Source organism: Spodoptera frugiperda, chromosome 6 (assembly GCF_023101765.2).
Source record: "Spodoptera frugiperda isolate SF20-4 chromosome 6, AGI-APGP_CSIRO_Sfru_2.0, whole genome shotgun sequence".
Classification (NCBI taxonomy): domain Eukaryota; kingdom Metazoa; phylum Arthropoda; class Insecta; order Lepidoptera; family Noctuidae; genus Spodoptera; species Spodoptera frugiperda.
The window spans coordinates 565,194-584,294 of NC_064217.1; the positions used below are offsets into that span (position 1 = coordinate 565,194).

A 19,101-nucleotide genomic window follows, 5' to 3' on the forward strand; every position below is an offset into this window, starting at 1 on the left:
TACAAAATGAATTTGTTTCGTTCAATGGCCTACCGAAAAATAGATAAAAAGAAGATGTGTAACCAAACAGTGTTAGATTGATGTGAGGCGACGGCCGGCACCGCAGCGAGCAACACTTCACACCGCACACCGCAGTAACTCGACACGCTTCGTTACGAGGAAGAAAGTGGCAAGTGTTGGCCGCACTTTAATATACTGCCTGTTATTACAGCGCTGTCGCCACTTAACGTGACTAAACACTGCGGCTCCTCTGACACCTGATACTCCGCGCCACCACCGCAGCACGCGAGCCCTGCCACGCCACTCCCACCCTTGTGTCCACGACATAAGAGTCCTCCGTCCTGCAGCTGTGAGTTTGTAATGAAGTGTTGTTGTATCCACAGTCGCTACTTGTCTCAGTTTGACAGAAACAAAAAATAATTTCCTCAGCGTTCGGCCACCGTTTGATACAAATGTTTGTCGTAATGCACCCGGCCCGGCGCCGGCCGAGTGTGAACGCTCAGGAGAAGCCACAACTGTCAACACTAACTTGTAAACACGACACACATTTACATGGAGATTAAGTTGACAAGCTTCATTGACATGTCGGTTACTTGTTTCTTGTATCTAATGATGAACATGATACACAGACAAGTTTGAGGAAACAAAAATAAACTAAGAACTGTTCTGTAGGTGTCATTTTTGCCCAATTAGTATGTTTATGACGTCCTAAATACAGCTGAAGACAACGTGCCGACAAGACATCATTCTGCAGATAGACAGAGATTGGCACTAATTAATGGAAATTACTGGAGTACTCAGACATAAAAGTCTTGTTCCGAGAGGCCAAAAGCTGCGGCCTGACCACGCGACCAATGAGGTCACAGCCTCATTACACTCGTGACTTTATTCGGCACTGGAGAAACAATGAGCTACCCCTAATTTACAAATTAAAAATGTCTGCCGCTAAACAATAGCGGCAAAGCGGGCATCGCAGCGGCAGCGGCGCGCTGCAATTGTTTTAGAAAACAATAAAACTTGCCGCCATGATGGAAATGTCAAAATCCACTCGCGGATTCCGCCCCGTGGCGTTCCAAATATGAAATTCCCGCACAGAAATGGCGGCGGAGGCAATTTTTACAAATGGCTGCCGGCGGGAGCCAGGTTTGTTTTCTGTGACGCTTTTCATGCGTTGGGGTTGCGACACACGGCGCGCCGCACACCGCACTCCGCCGCGCGGCGCCGCTCGCATCGCATGCCGCACTAGTGCCTCCACACCACAACACTGCGGTTACGGAATGAAAAACGAGACTCGGCTCGTCCCGCGTCGTTATCTATTACGTGCGCACTCGTACACAACTAGTGTCATCAGCCCATAAACACATGTCTGCCTGCCCTCACTACAGCGCTACAGGCAGACAATCCGCGCCTTCATCACTCACAGCCGAGAGTTAATTAATCTCCTCCGGCCCCGCGCCGCGTGACCTTCGTTATATTAAGTAATTCGAGCCCGACTTATATCTTTATCACAAAAACTAATTTGCATTTAACTGAATATTTTCTCAAACGTCACGTTCTAAGCGAATTTGCCCATCTGTTTTAAGAGGGTAATAAGTCCAATAAGGACTAATGAAGGTTCGACTCTAGGTGGCCATAAATAGGGTTGAATTTCCGATTGCTAATAGATAGGAGTATGATTTGTGGTATTGGCTGGGTCGAGCGGCTGCGCGGTGACGTTTGGCGTTTGCCGGATTCATTACTGAGACAAAGGCGGGGGGTGATGTACACGGGTGTGTTAGAGGGGGGGGCTCACACGAGGGATGCCCTCCCCCTCCCCCGCGTGCCTCGGCTCCGCCACACAGCCACTTTCCTAAATCACCGGCAAATGTATTGTTCCCCATAGTTTCAGCGCCCGTCTCTAATTTATGGTTACTAATCGTCAGCCACTCTGTTAATCAAAATACTTCGGCGAATGTTTTCCATCAGCCTCGGCCTCACACACAGCAAACATAATTTCCCTCCGTACTGTATTGAGACGTGTCTCACGTGCACTTGTTGTTGATGAATGGTCCACAGCAAGTACCTACTTATTTTCATTTACACTCTCTTACTAGACACCACTTGTAAATGTTACCTGGCTGTTATGAAATCTTTTCCAAGTGCTCGTCCACCGCTAATTTATAAAAGTTCAGATTTCAGAACAAAGAAAATGACACGTAGTCTAATAGATAACTTTGTGAAAGATAACTTTTGCAATAAGACGAACCATGTCGCTAATGAAAAATGTCATTTAATTTGAATGAAGTAAGACAAACAGGGAGTTAAAAGAAGTAAAAACAAGGGCCGCGTCGTGCTCCGTTGATCGGCTGCAAATCTTAATGTAATGAGTTGGAGACAAAAATGCGACTCACCGGTGAGATGGGGCTGCGAGCCGGGGCTGTACGGCGACTTGATTTGCGGGAACCCTGCAACAATTACATTCATTAATTAAGCTACCAAGTACAAACAACTCCCGCTAGGAATTCCAATTTAAAAGTGCTCGCTGCCTCAGATTCAGCGCCGCCGAGCCGAGCCGAGTCCGAGCCGGGACCGAACCGGAGCGGCGCCTAGTCTGCACTACTTACTACGTCGTTATCTATTTATTGTTAATTTTACTGAGTTAGGTCCTTCAATTTGCTCCATACATATTTTTTATTGTAAAGGCATTTGTAAGGTGTATGGTATGGTGGTACGTCATTAGAGAATTTTGAATTCTTATATCATATCCAGCCAATATTTCGCCTGTCTACTCAAAGTTATTACTTTGAGTAGACAGGTGAAATATTGGCTCATTCAAATAGCCATGTAAACTTTAAAAATAATGGTTCCTAGAATGGTAGAAATTCTAAATTAATATTTGGTGATTTATAGTTAGTTTATTATCTTTTTCTTCACAATACGAAAAATTGCTAGAACTATATTCTAACGTAAAAGGAATGTTGAAAAACATTTATACTTTTAAATCAGCTTAGTTACAACATTTTGGATCTTATTACCAAAGCAAAAATCGTAATTAAACAACTTCTACCAATTTGGCACAACGCGTGAGTGATAGACCAATGGACCGGAGCAATGATTGCAAATCGTCTTACGTTTCAATATTTACACGTGAACAATGCCAACTAGTGGAATACTATTGGGTTACCATCGACAATCGACAATCGACACAAAAACTGTGCTCGCATAGTCGCTGGAGCCTCTCAGCCATAGACAATGTGCGCGTAACTTGAAGACAGCTCTATTGAGCACCACGACTTGCGCACGCGCACGCAGGGCTGTCAATATCTTATCTGGGTTATTGGTAACATGTTAATTTAAATGCTGCTAGTTGTAGCTGTTCCAAATAGTCCAGGCGAGTGGTTTAATTAACCAGAACACATGACGAATATTGAAGTAACTTCATCTCTGAATAAAAAAAATTAACTGTCTTTTCAAGGTTAAAACATAGCATAAACGCTATTAAAGTTCTTCATTATTTAAAAGCCATAAAACCATTACATAAATACTTGATAAAGTTAACTAAAAACCCTTCACATATAATTATAAAAATAACATTCTCGCGGCTGACAGCCCTAGCGGCTTCAAACGGCTGTCAGTTACCTGATTGTCGTACAATTTTAACAATATTAAAGGAAAAAACGCAACAAAAGCGGAGTTAAATACTTCCTCAATTATGTTAGGTGTAAGATAAATAGACGCGCGCGGACTGACCGCCATTGTCGGAGAACAATGGTGACAGTTCCGTGCACTTCCCAGCCCAGGCTCGCTGCGGGCCGGCCTGAGAAAGTAGCTGACCTGGAACTGAGGCCCCAGACATGTTGTGTTGTGTAATCACATATTCTCTACAATGTAACTTAAAAAATCGTTTGAGAAAGTCCTTAACTGTTGAGTAAATTCAAATATGTACAATGTACATGTTTACCTTGTTATAATTTAAAAGTAATTTGACTAAGTTGTATTGTACGCTTATGTTCTACAAGGCCTATATTTACTGTAATCATGACTCCGTTAAGCTCACAAGATCAGTTAGATCTTCTGTCTGAGGTCTTGTTAGCGTTTAGCTGTTTCTTTTTAGTGTAAACCACAAATATGGTTAGATTAGTGAGACTTCCAATATCTGGTATATTGGCAGTCTAATTGGCCTTGTTAAGGAGCAAACATTCAACCTACTTATATTCAGGTAACTAATTACACGGTCATTATAAGAAACAAAACACACTACATACCCTTCAATATGGGTAATCCAACGCTTGTTAAGCGAGTGTTTAATTAGCTATTACCGCTGTTGACATCGAGTGCTCTCACGCAGACACTCTTTTGTCTTAATCCTTTGTCAACAAATGACAAAAAAGTGTGTGCACAGGATGACACGCTCCTTGCTCGAGTCAACTGCACGAGGCACACACTTCATTGGCTCACTACACTCCAGTGTTGTCATTAGAACACAATGCGCCTGCGCACCTCGCTTTGTCTCAACTGAAGATGACAGAAAAAGAGATATCGAATTACCCATTCATGATTCACAATAGTCGTCCAGCGCTACAGCCACGGTTTGAAAACAATTTGATGTGTATTGATCTAAAATAATACACACAATGTGCGACTGCCTGACGCGCCATTAGTGTGAGATAATATTTATAACGAGGCGGTACAAATGATGTATTTAACTAAATTCAATGAGGTTACCAGCGAGATGATCTTCGCATCTAACCACCAATTACACGGACAACACAATTATACATAAAATGTTTACTGACAATAGCCCCAACTAATAGCATCAATAAGTACGGCTCACCGTCAATCGAGCGCCATTGTCGATTCGTATCAAATTCCTTTCGTTTAATTAATACAAATGTTAGGGATTTAATTGAGTCTCAGCCCCACTCGAGTCAATCAGGCGGCGCGCGGCCTGACAGCGCCTCCTCAACGAGAACGCGCCGGTAATGAGTCATCATGATTATTTTATTTCTATCGACACTCCGTTGTCAGCTGCTTTATTGCTCGTCTTAATTGTTGCATTTATTGGCGTCCGACTTTCAAAAGAAAATTGAGGTTTTTCAAGTGTACACTTCGGGGATGGAATTTGACAGTAATTAGGTAACGGATTCTTTCATCTCTGTTATAGTGGGACTGGTGTGTTTTGTATACTTTTTAATAATATCAGGACAATGTTTTTCTAAATCATCAAATCATCACATCTCTCGAAATACGCGGGAATATTGATATACGTCAACATCTCTGTGATGTATTTGTTTCAGATGATGAAGCCAAACCAAGTGCAAAATAACATTTACTAGATACGGTAAACTAAATATCTCCGTGCTCGGTTAGCTTGTAATAAAATTAGCTGCAGCATCTCACAGCTTGTTTGCGTAAACTGCTTATAATGTATATTAATTTGCCGTTAACCCGTGTCATAATTCATTAGCGCGCTCTCGAGCCGCCGCCATCTTGGTTTAAACGTCACATTACGATTCCGGACACGTTCGCTAGCTCCGTGCAGTTGTTGTACCAGGAGCTATGAGCCACGAGCCCCGGCCTGTGCGGGTGCAGGCCTAGACTAGCTTGCACTATAACCTAGTGACTTTAGCAATGTGTAGATATTGATCTGCGAATTTTCGATTCGATACAAATGTTTGTTAATGTTATAGCACCTATTTTCATAATTTTCTATTTAATTTTTGTGAGTTTATCTTAACGTTTAATTAGGAAATTAGCCCACAAACTGCAGTAATGACTTTGAAACGAATAATAAAGTTTAGTACGGAAGAGAGGCTATTAAACAGTCCACATTCCGGCCGCATTACTGAATTATATGACGGCAATAAATTAATATCCAATCGAGTCGAGGGTTACTTAATTGAGCTCGGCTGTCACACTAAACTTGTAATCCTGCAAGAATGTTCTGCACACCACTGTGCAAGAAGCGACCAGCATAAGAAGACCTTTAGCACGACATGCAACGAACTAGCTCGAGGCGCACAAGTACCGCGCGGGGGAGGCGGCCGGGGCCAGGTTACGCTGGTGGTTGTAATACCATCTAATGCGCAGAGCTATTTCAATTACCGCGGCGGCCGGGCCGCGTGCCCTCCGCATTTTGTCGGCTAATCCGCCAACAAAGAGCTCTTATAATTTGAGATGCAAGCTAAGTCCCTGGTTTAAGGTAATTGAAATTTTATTGCAAGTGTTTTCATGGAAGCGACCATTCATTGCGATAATGATGACCAAATGTTACTAATGCTGCGTCAGTACAAACAGAACAATATTTTGTACATTTTCACCCCCTCCCCTCATACTATACAAATGACATTGAAAAAATACTTTTTAACAAACCGTCTTAATTGAAGTGTGTTCAACCTGCTTATTTACTCCTTGTTACAATATAAAAAATAAAAGATTTAATTTTCCAAGAATCAATAAGGACCTCACCCCAGCCGTCAATTAACGGCCAGTCCACATTTGGTTCCCAACCAATTACAAGTCACACATCACACAACAGGTGCTGAAAAAACAGCGCAACACAAACAGCGCGGCGCTAGCGGCGCAATCATATCGAGTTGTAACAACAACAGTTGCACGGGAACAGCACAGTAGCGGCGCGGGCGCAGCCCTACACAAACACACACTTCCGCGAAACTAATGCAAAAACCTGTCAAGTGGGCTCCTGTCATTATCCACTTGTAAATGTTTAATTTTGTTATTTTTGGGGTTTAAGGAAATAATAACAGCTCCGGTAATTTTGGTTGTAACGGTGAAATTGTACCTGTGATTCGCGCGTACACATTTTTTTTCCGAAAAAGTAGTTTTGGCTATCTTAAAGGCGATCTTTTAAAGCTGGGAGGTCTACACCCAACAGTAGCTGATCCTGAACCGAAATGATAATGATGATGATGACGGGTCTTTTTATTCAGAAAGTGTTGATTTAAATTCCCATTTCTGTCCTCTAATTTATAGAATTAATACATTTGATCAAACAAATCGTGCACAACAAAAAGAACCAGTTCCTACATCGTTGTAGAAACTGCACTTCCGACCTCCAGATGCTGATCTATTCAGTAGCTACAAGAGGCCACAGATCCTATTAAAATAACAAAGCGACATTTGAAAGTGTGACAAAGTGACACAATGGTGTATCGGTACAATAATGTGACAGTGTCGCCTTTGTGGCTGAGGTGGGACGCTTGTCACAATATTTTGGGCCGGCGCACAATGGCTGCAAGGGTTCACGCGGGTCTGCCACTAGGCACCAACCCGGGCCCACCTCTGTCAAAACGTGTAATTTTGTAATTATGCTCATTATGCTTACGTTATTATGTGTATGTTCGTGTGTGTGTGTGTGTGTGTGTTTATGAATATGCACGGTGTCGAATGCGGATGGCGTGTAATGATGGTCTGGTACCTCATATGGTGCGCTCTAGTGACTGATTGTATGAATATAAGTGTGTATTTATGTGAACAGTCCTTTTCTCTCTCGATATAGCTATAAATTAGTAAATACATTATTCTACAACAGTTACAGTGACATATTATGTAACAGGTAAATATGTTTTTATTCAGAAATTAATTCATTCAATTTATGTTTTGCTGTTTCAACGTTCACGAGTTTTGTAATACGTATAATGTATTTTTAATTAACTAATAACTGAAACACAATGTGTCCATGAAACAATTTGCACGAAATTAATCAATTAATTGATTCGCAATTAGCGCCGGCGATTGTATCAGTTCAGTTATTATAAAACAAGCGAAAGCGGATAATTTATCGGGACCATTGGAGAGCACAGCCCTTGTTCCTACCAAAATCATTGACTCTATACAATACTCCAGCGACACACGAATATCAACTCAGTCCCTCTACAAATAGAGCTCAAATTGGTTGTAAGAGCTATAGAAAAATAATAAGATAAGTACACAATGGAATTAAGATCTTATTATGTAGGTGGTATGGTTTTGTTTCGCTTGATTAGTTGCCGGGAAAGGAGCCGCGGGCGGTGCGAGGGTAGTGATGGCACAAATCGTACTTGTCGCAGATTTACTTCTGTTGGCGATTTATTATATTTGTTTGGTTCGCGATAAACTCGAGATTGTGGAGGTGCTTAATGAATTACTAATGAACATATTTCAATTTCTTTATTATTCTCAATAAATGTAATCATTGATCTACTAAGATTCTTCAACAGTTCAGCATTAATCTTACCGAGTTATAAAAATATTTATTGTATTTACACAGAATAACTGAACTATAGTGGCACTGAGCATGGGGAATATTTCAGATAAAATGCTCGAAGGTGATAAAGGTGGAAATGAAAAACAAAACGCTCGAGTATGTACCCCTACATCAGTAGTAAATATAACTTGACAGAGTGTAGATGGAACATGATGCAGTTTGCGGAGTAATTCGATAAACCAAGTAGTGGTGGTACATCACTAGGCTGGAGGGGGGTCGAGCAGTTAATAGCAGGCAGTTAGCGACCTTTGTACGACGTGTGAAGTGAGCACTAGTACACGCGACGCACTCCCAGCGCCAGCCGCGCCAGACCCGCCGCGCCCCGCGCCGCTCTGCCAAAACACACCACGCAGGCTCCGGCAGACCAACTCACACGGCTCATACTAAACTGGACAAGTATCAATACTCTCAGAAGCCCAGTTTACGTTGAACTCTGCTCCTGTAGCGAATGTAAGAACGAATAAGTTGATAGGGTAAGCTTCGGAGCTCTTGTAATAATGGTCGCGCTACGTATAGTGGCCGCAGCCGAGCCCCAGGCGAGTATCGCTGGAGCTTGTTCGCTGTTTTTACATGATCAACTAATTTCATTGGATTCGAGAGTTTGTATTGTTCGAATATTTGGTTGTGTGGCAGACATGGGGCTTAATTAGGACGCTGTGATTAGACGACGAAAGTCTAAATTGTGATATATTTCAGCGTATTGTGAAATACAGAAATATCTCTTATTTACGTAACTCTGCCGATAGACATGCGTCTAGACATAGCGGGTCACTATGACCCGCCCACTAAGTCAGCGGCAGGCAAACTAGAGGCACGGAAAACCTGCCAACTATGCAGACTTGTCAGTAAGACGTCGCAGGGGAGTCGAGGGGTACTGAGTCAAAGGAGGGAGGGGAGGGAGTGTTATCACGAGCCTAGAGAGAAAACGATAAAAAACCAATTGGCATTCACATCGCCGCCGGCGAGCTTTGATGTCCTCGTAAACACCCACAAACACACACACAATGCGGCATTACGGAAGTAACACACACATACACAACTTTAGTGACGACTGTACATACAAGTAAATTGTACTCAAACTTGTTTACGTACAGTTTATGTAACATAGAAAAAAAAACTTCGACAAAAGTTTGCTAATAAAAATACCTATTACACCGAATTCGATTTGATTCATAACACTGACCTCTTTAAATAACCTTCTTGGCGAGACTTTCATGTCTTTCCACTGCTGAACATATCCACTCCAATGACAGATCACTGAGCTCAGTGTTCAGTCTACTAAATCCACTTAACTATACATATCTACTTATATAGTAACTCACTTAAATCAAAGCAGCAATAAAAGTACTCTAATTAAGGCCAAATATCTATCTCATAATGAGCATTATTCGCGAGGAGTGCGGTGAGGCTGTACTCCGTGATATTAGCCAGATGCCGCCGCCACCGGCACGCCACCGGCACGCCACCGGCGACGTCTCCTTGACCGCATTCCTGAGCAGTATTGTCCTCGATTAACTAGCAATTGACAGCCAATGAGGACATTAACGAACGACCCACTTATTCCACGAACTGTAGTCATTGCCAGCATACATAAAGTCTGTATTAATAAGTAATAAATATATCAAATCAGACAGTAAATATCGAATCAAACCATATCGATCAGCATTACATATAAATCGTGTTTCTTGGGACGCCTCAAAATATCCTAAAAACTTCACACAGGCTCAGACACATCACCAATTTTGCTATGTTGAGATTGTTCTTTACTCTTTATGTCCAGTTTTATAAAGGCTATCAAATCTGAAATCTTATAATATTCAATGGGCCCTTAATGGCATTTGTGTGGCAGTTAATCAATTAGCAGGAGTCGGAGAAGGCCTCATTAAACGGCGCCTCATTGCCTCCGCGCCTCTGAAGAAACGCCACACAAAGACGCTAGAACCGTCCACCCGCGGCGGTGACACACTGAGCACTCAACATTTGTTTATTGCCTACACTAAAACGTTTGCTAATGTGAAATTAAATAATGCCTCTTGGTATCTGTGGTGGTTTTAGTAAAGTAAGAATCTAACACTACCTAATCTTCCTCCCCAAAAAAACTAGGCGTCTTTCGGAGGTTCCCCCCATGAATAAATCGGTCAAATCTAATAAGAAATTCTTAGATGCTTTATTAATGTTTTTTTTCGATTTGCAAGGTTTCTGAATTTTGGTTATTCCGTAGTAAAATTGAGTAGAAGTAGTCAGTAGGTAAGTGTGCCGCGAGCAGTGTGTCTCGCGCTGAGTGTATCTGCGGCGCTGGGCTCGGCAGAATCGTTTGTAATTAATTAACAATAAGCGCCGCGCCGCGCCGCCGCCGCCGGCGCTTCCGAGCCGGACGCACCGCGACCGCGCCGCAACCGAGCCGCGCCGCGCACTGCCGCGCCACTGCCTGCAGGCTCCACTTTAACTCGCCACTAAGAATTTGGACCACGGCTCATTAAATAATTATGTCAACATCAATAGCAATTGCGATTAGCAAACCCGCAGTCGTCCAGTCTACGTGATAACGTCCTTGGTAGTGATACTTTTTGGTTAGTCTGAAGAAACTTAGATCAGAATCTAAGGAATGTTTTGAATTGTTAGACAAATCTTATTCAGTTCTAAGTTATTAGGTAGTCATCACCTCTATTCTGCGACCACCATTGTGTTGTAAGGTATGACCTAAATCCAACGCTAATTTTCATCCCAAAATTTTGATTATCGTGACCTGGATTTCTCAGCAGAGAATAAGTTAGCACAGATGAACGTGCTCTGTATCCAATCTGATGCAAGGTACTGTGCCATGCAATATTGCATTTAACAAGGCGATGAAAGCCTTCAACCATATTGCTACTCTATTTACCTACTGATCACTATGATCCAATACAAGGATCCTACCTAGAGTAAAGAACGACTGGCTATAAAGCAGATAGAGCCGGGCGAGTGGAGCGGCGCTCGTGCGGTGGCGGCTTAATAAAGCAAATAGCTGTAGAGTTAATAAAACACGTCGGAGGTGCACGAAATATTCGGAACATTTCAATGAAGCAATTTAACCCTCGCGCCGCTCTCGTAAACAAAAGCGCATTCCTCGGCGATAGCTCCGCTCAACTCCCGCTCCACGCATTGTCCGCAAAAACCTGCTAAATGCTAATCCCGGAACATTCGACCCGGACTCGACCCCCCCACTTCAGCCGTCACCCCGCTATCGTCGTTACGCCCCGCTGGGCTCAATTCTAATGGAGTTTTTTAAGAAACGCAGAATAATCGTTGCGAGAAGAAAATTAAGCCATCTTGGGTTAAAAAGTCCAAAAGTGGAGTGTGTCGGGAGGACGTCTGCGGCGGTGAGGCAGGGTCGCGCGGCCCCGGCCGGGGGGGGGGGGGGAGCTATAGATTTTTCGGGGTGCGTTTTGTCGTCGCGTGAAAACAACCGTTTAGACGATACTGTTGCTACAATTACTGAGTCATGCGATCCGATACTGTTGCCGGAAACGTGTCGCCGGCACCAAGTCGCAGGACTTCTTAGACAAAGGTGTAATGATTGTATTTTCATCATAATTATTATTGTACACATTATTCTCAAAGGTGATCAAATTTCATTTAACCAAAATTTTAATAATTGGGACTATTGTGTGACAAAACATGATCTTTGCATTAACTAAGGAGGTAGCTTTGAATCTTTGATTTGACTCAATTTTTTAATTAATTTACTGAAAAGCCTACCATAATTATATGGTTAATTTATTAAAACGGGTACCTACTACAGAAAGCTCTAAAGGACACTGTTATAGTGGCACAAATATTAAAAAAAAAATTTAAACGTTCGCCTTGGATGTCAACATTACAATTAGTCAAACAAAAAGGCGCCCAATTAACTTGAACCTCCTCCCATCGGGAGACAGCGAGCGGGAACGAATGAATATCGTCCATTATTAAATAAATAACGAATATAAGAATTCATTACGCGATACGTTCATAACATTTACATAATAACATGATAGTCTCGGAGCGCTAAATAACTCATTGTAAATAACAGCCCAATTTATATTCAGCCGGGGGAGATTATCATAATCGGCCCTTGCTTTGCCAGCCTCGCGGGGGAGAACGAGACACCAGATACAGAGTACCCTACGGATGACAGAGACAAAGCACTGCTATTTGGTTTCAGCTGAAATATGAGCGAGATGTTAGGTTTTTATTGGAGTTTCCAGTGTGTAATGGCGCTATATAGGCTGCGGCATTAAGGGCATCATATTCGGCACTTACTGATGCTGTATTGGTACGTGATGCTAATGGCTCATTGTTCGGCGGCCTGTTTGTTGAGTACTCCTGCTGCAGGGTCAGATCATTAACATATGAGATTGCTGTAACACGTCGAGATGACATAGTGTATGTAATTATATACATAGTTACAATGGCCAGTGAGATATTGTGTCAAAGGTTTGCCAATAACAAATTATAGGACGATATAAATAACTATAAGCCAAACAAAGAATAGTTTTAGGGTTCAAATACATTGACTGAATGAAACCATTGAACGAAAAGTATTCGGAACCTTAAAACATTTAACTGAAAAGAAGCAAAAAAGCCACCGTTTATTAACTTTAATAAAATAAAATGTCATAAGACTATAATAATGATTATTCAGATAAGTACATAATGTAATTAAGTTAACGAGTCAACTCCATCACTCGCAATAACATAGCTACAGTCTCCACTAAACACAATTACAAGAAATTGTTAAAATATGTTGTCATTCACAGTCTGAACATTACAATTTTAAATGAACAACACTGAAGCCTTTCTGTTCAGCGAATAAAACGTTTTATGATAATTCCAGCACTAACTGACGCTAACTTATGTTTCAGTTAACTCGCTCCGGTTTACTTTATAGCTCCAATAACTTTACTTCTAATAAATAAAGCTCCATTGTCTATGTGCCGAGTCCTTTGTGTTTGTTTCAGAATTAAAATGTTAAGTAAAGCGATGATTTGTAGTTAGTAATTGCTTTGTTACTTACAGTTTATTTTAATGTATAGAATATATTTCTTCTACAATACGAAAAGGAGAGAAAATAAAATAATCAATTGTACCAACAGTAGTACTCAGCCACAGTACGGCGAGGTGTGAGCAGGTCCCACACACGCGGCGTGACGTCACAGCGCGCGTCGCGGCGCTCGTGCTAAAGAATATTCTTAATTCTGTGCACAAAGTGTTCAGCGACACTTTACTATAAAAAGTAATACGCGCGGGAAATCTCGCACCTCTGAGAGGTCGAGTGTCCTCTATTATTGTTGCGTCTGCCACACCCCAATATAAACCCTATCATTCCAAGTCCAAGGTCTAAATTATACCAACATGCTGATAGTTTCGTTTTCAGGCTAATTAGAGCCGAGGGAGGCAGTTGTAGCGACTAAATAAATTTGAACCCTAACGCCCGCCACTAGAATATATATTGGTGTTCACGCCTGACTTATTGTTTGTTTGCTAACTGCTAGCGAAACTTAAATACGACTGTTGGTTATTTTGTTTTGGAGATTTCACTTGAGTAATAAATGTGCACCGTACTAACATTTTAATCACTTATCGCGATTTGATCCAACCGGTATCAGATAGGTACATTCACTTTATTGTTTAAATATAACGTAAACACACAAATGATAAAATATTTAGATTATTGTAACAAACTAGGATAACGCTACCAACTACAATGGCTACGTAGCTACTACGGCGTAGCCAATGTCGTAGCGCGCTACGACATTGTAACAATTTGTTTCCTTTCCGATATAATCATTATAATTATAATGTTTCTGTGTAAAATCATACAGTACATGTATAGAGTAAATGGTAAATGAATAATATAAGGCAGGCGCAGCCAGTACTCCTGCTAGTTGTGTGAAACTAGCTATTAGAGTCGCGCGGCGCCGCGCTTTGTGCGGAGGTGTCGGCCCGAACACTCTCCACTCCCTCACCGCACACACACACACACATCATGTTCCTACACACGTGTGTATCTGTGTGTGTGAAGGTGTCGCAGCTCTGTGCACCAAATACTAATTGTTGTTTTACTTCTGATTTGTAAGAATAATCGGGATAAGATAAGCAATATAGTTGGTTAAAGTGATTTAGATCATTTCTAGCAGTTTGATCAGAAGGCAAGTGATGTAAACCTTGTAAATACTTTTAGATAAAAATAAAAGAATTTTCAATAATTCAATGTATCACTCTTACTTTTGCGAGCTGCTAGTTTTCTTTCTAATGCAGATGCAGTTTCATAAATAAGAGTAATGCATTGAATTACTTAACATTCTATTATTTTTACATACACGCATCTATCTGTTTCTGTCTAAATTATTTATCCCTGTAATAAGTTCAAATCAGCATTAAACTTAGAACCGGACTAACTAGAACACTATAACTCCCTTTTTATTTGAACTTTATTAATACAGACAGTCGCTCTTCTATTTAGATTGGGCAGACACTATCAAAAGATTTTGAAAAAATAGAATGTTTGTATTGTAAATTGTAGTATTGTTGTGTAAATTGTACTCAATAATGTGCAATTTAGTAATGGATAAGTAATCAAGTAAGGGTGAATTAATACGGTTTTAGAACTGTAGAAAACATTTTACAAATTGTATATATCCACCTCTACCTACTCCTCAAGGCGTGATATTTGTGTAATATTTATGTAACACTGTCACTGTAAACTAACTGATATTACAACATTTTTATAATTATTATTCATAGTGTTAACTGATTTTTGTCTATTGACGAACTACACAAAGGTTTTCGTTTTGTTTCGAAGATGTCACTATTAGTGTAGTCAGTGCTGCCCCAAGAAACACATGTAGTGTGTGGTGAACGAGGCTCCGAGCTGCCGGCAGCCGCAGCATCACACCACCAGACAACCAGCGGGGTGGAGGTCGCACTCACAGCGATTGATGATACGGTGTATTTATCAATCTAACTGCTTTGTAAATTACAGGGAGTGTAACAATAAGTCATCATTCTTTTAAATTATTATTACTTTTACTTAGCTTACAGATGTACAATCCCAGTTAATAATAAACAGCGGAGACCATTTGTATTGGATTTAATAATGTTCAATCAATAGTCAATTGAAATCAAAGTTGCAGTGATTCTGAGCTAGAACTTTCTTCTACGTGGCATTTATTTGGCTAATATTTGGTGGAAATATATCTTCCGTCGACCGCTGTAACTGGCACCACACACCAACAAACTGGTTGTAGGGAAGGGTTAGCGCGCACACAAACACAACGCAACGGAACTCATTATGTGAGCCGCGCGTGTGTGTGTGAGTACTAGCGGTTATGCGAACCAATAACCGACAACCCTTTCGGGTTAGGAGTCGTCATCACCGACGGATATACGATGTTGTACGACCCGCTGTAATAATATTACTAATGCTCGCTAATAATAACATATAGAAAGTAATAAGAATATAATGTTTATAAATTGTACTACATAAACTGCTACGGCGTAGCAATAGTTCTGTTATCAAGTGTTACTGCAAAATTTCCAGGATCTCACGATGGGACCATATATAAAAATATCAACAAACATTATCTTAATGCTCATTAAAAGCAAATTCTACCAGAGAGGTCACAAAGTACTCGTGGCTCGAGCGATACATTGGCGAGTGCTAATGATCGCACATCAGCGAGTGTGCGCCGCCCGGAGCGGGGGTCCGCGGGCTCGCTAATAACTCTGCTAATGTGCTTGTCTAATTTGTAGCCGTCCGCGATCGATACGGAACCCGACAACATATGACCTACATCGCGCTTCACTCTACACCTACATTCTACGATGCATGTATTGAGAAATAAAACCAAATGTTAGAATTTTCAATTCATGACATGTTTAGTTATTTGTAAAACAAAGTGTACAGCGACTAGGCAATAACTTTGCTCTATTCAACAAGGCCGTGATAGTATTTAATTATCTGCATTATGCTGCCATGACACATATAGTTGAGATGCGCTGAGAATACTCCAGCCAGCTTCTTACATCTAATGTTATTCTGCGTAGGAAGTGTGTGTGTAGAGCGTCTCACTTGTGATTGTCTGCCATTCATGCCAGAACTAAACAGCTTGTCACTGGAGACGCGAAATCAATCACAAGACAAGGTGGGAGTGACCACTAATTTAGTGAATGCCCTCTTTCTGATCCACTGGCCCTTTATCACACATCTTGGCCCACAAAGAGGCTTTATCTTGGCCTCTTTGTGGCTCACAAAGGCCTATTCTGGGAGGTGTGAGTCGAACCACTCTCCTTTCAACCACTATTTGTAAGGGCTTGTTTTTTTGCCGAGGTGTTGGATTGTGGCGGGTTCAATGCTTCGATCCGATTCTCCGTTAAGACTAACACGCTTTGTCACACATAAGTAGGTGTGTGAATTTCTTTTGTGCGCTGAGTGGAGGTACTCCGAGGATTGTCTGTTCTCCTGCAGATCCTCGTCCAGATTGCGATGTGATGCGATTATTTATATTCAATGCGATATTGTTGCTTGTTGGTCAAACGATATCACTTTAACATTGCAAGTCTTTTGTATGCCCGACTGTACTGAAGCTTCCCGTGCTCTTTTTTTATTTGCTGTGGTGTGATAGTTTACATAATAATTTCATAATTCATCTTAAAGATATAAGGTTTACCATGTTTATATACAACATACTGTTAGAAGAATAAAACTGTATTTTTTTAAATATGCTCTCAGTAATAACATATATAGTTAGTCATACATTTTAGCTTTGATTGACTTACTATAGACCCAATACTACATGGTACATGGTGCGTACTTACTTTGTATACTATGTATGTAACATATAAATGTGAAGGTTAGGTTATCGACACAAGCAACAGTTTTTGTGCGCGTGCGCAGGTGTTGCCAGATAATTCGCACAATTACCTTCATTAGCCTTCGAATTAATGAGCTTCTTGTTAAAAATATGCAGAGGAACTGTAGGCCGTGCCTCAATGTATGACTACGGTTGTGCCGTGAAACATTAAAATTGTGCTTTGACTTATTACTTATGCTATAGACAATAATGATGTCTTCAAGATCATCTTTGTTGTGAATTGCCTTGACTGTGACTTCCGAGTATAAATTACTTACTACTTAGCCACGAAAATGAACGTATTAACTCTTATTGGTATATGGCCTACTGTCTACATTGTAACTAGAATCATTCTTGTAAAGCTTGCTTCGGTAAAGTATCTATCTTTTTAATATGAACTCATTTTTTTCATATTTTTTAATACTTCTTAGTTCTCAGTAATAGCACGGAATATGTAATTGTACCTGTGAATTACAGTTTCATGGACTCGTTCCAATTACATAAAATAGTCACAAAAAATAATTATACCTGGTGATAACATGAGACTGAAAAAATTGGCGACCAAATTTTCTATTTTTTTAATTTTTGCAATGAATTGGTTGTGGATCGCCACTTTCAGTTTGCGTTTAACAAAATTTTGCACAGTTATGTTTGTACGTATCAGTGTAGTTAATGAAGAATTAAATACAATGTAGCGATCATGCTCACAGGTAAGTACCTAAACTACAAATATGTAATTGGTCTGGAGAAAGAAGCAGTAGTTTATTATCATTATTTATCATCAAAATCGTCACGCCTTTTTGTCCCTGAAGGGTTAGGCAGAGGTGCACATTACGGTACGTAATGTCACTGTACAATGTATACCTACTTTTCATCATTTGTGTTATATGTCCCTTGCAATAGGAGGTGAAATTATTTACCTATGATCAAAATCATCATGAAGTCCGCCATTGAACAAACTTCTCATATTTATGAAGGAACCAATCTTATGTAAGTAGTAGTCAATTAATTTCTTAATTCAAAAGTGTTTTAGTTACTTACTCCTCTATTGTCATCATGTAATGTTTTATCATGGTTATTTTATTAACGTCACCTTATTATTATATTGAAGATAATGTAACCATGGTGGCAGGCTGATACAATTTGTTACAATATGTAGTTATTACGTTATTACAATTTCATTTTTCTGCTTGAACATATAAAGAAATCCGTTTCCGTTAATTTGTCTATATTAGCAACAAATATTTGTCAAAAGCTTTAAGTAAATTCTCAATTTAAATATTGACGAATTGTGATTTATCTATTCTTTATTTCATTGCTATGTTTTTTATACAGTAACGTAATAATATTAACACTTTACCACGATATTAGGACAGCTTAGTTTTGAGATGCCATAGGACACCTTAGCATGAATTAGATAAGGATGCATAGAATTTATTATGTATCGAATTAAAATTGCTATCGTTAAAATTACTGTGGCAGTGCTGATGTGTAATATTATTCTATTCTATTTTATTTCTATTTTCAGCCATGGTCTTCCCACTGCAGGGCAAATATTATTAATACACTTGTAATATTATTACAAGAAATAATATAATATGTAGGCATCTCTACTGAGGAGATATGGCACACGTCGGCTGCGGCCGCCGACGGCAAACAACATTACACTCAGTTACACCGTGCATTTGTCTGCTAGTTGAGGCAGGTACATATTTCTAATAATTTATTTACTGTAAACTTATAATAAAGTATAGTAATTTAATATGTAAAATAATATATTATTTTTTTTAAGCTTTTTGTTAAGGTACTTCATTAAAAAAGTAACTAAAAGTATGTAACAGCATACATTAGCGACTCGACGATACTACAGGGCTAGTTCTTTTAATTTTTATTTCATCTTATTGGAAATAGAAAGAAATTGGGAAATAGCAATATTATATTTCCAGTATTTTCAATATTTTGAATCATATATCTTACAACATT

General features: G+C 40.2%; 1 protein-coding gene and 1 long non-coding RNA gene across 8 annotated transcripts in view; one reads left to right on the plus strand and one right to left on the minus strand.

Moving 5' to 3' along the window:
• Window positions 1–19,101, plus strand: part of LOC126910770 (uncharacterized) — a 112,434-nt gene that overhangs the window by 72,863 nt on the left and 20,470 nt on the right. The window lies entirely within an intron of this gene.
• The window catches only part of LOC118267767 (visual system homeobox 2), a 74,802-nt gene that overhangs the window by 53,787 nt on the left and 1,914 nt on the right, over window positions 1–19,101 (minus strand). For all 7 annotated transcript variants that reach the window (XM_035581947.2, XM_035581943.2, XM_035581945.2 and 4 more), the window contains exon 2: window positions 2,391–2,444. In XM_035581947.2, coding sequence (XP_035437840.1) covers window positions 2,391–2,444 — 54 coding nt within the window. The remainder of the gene's footprint in view (window positions 1–2,390; window positions 2,445–19,101) is intronic.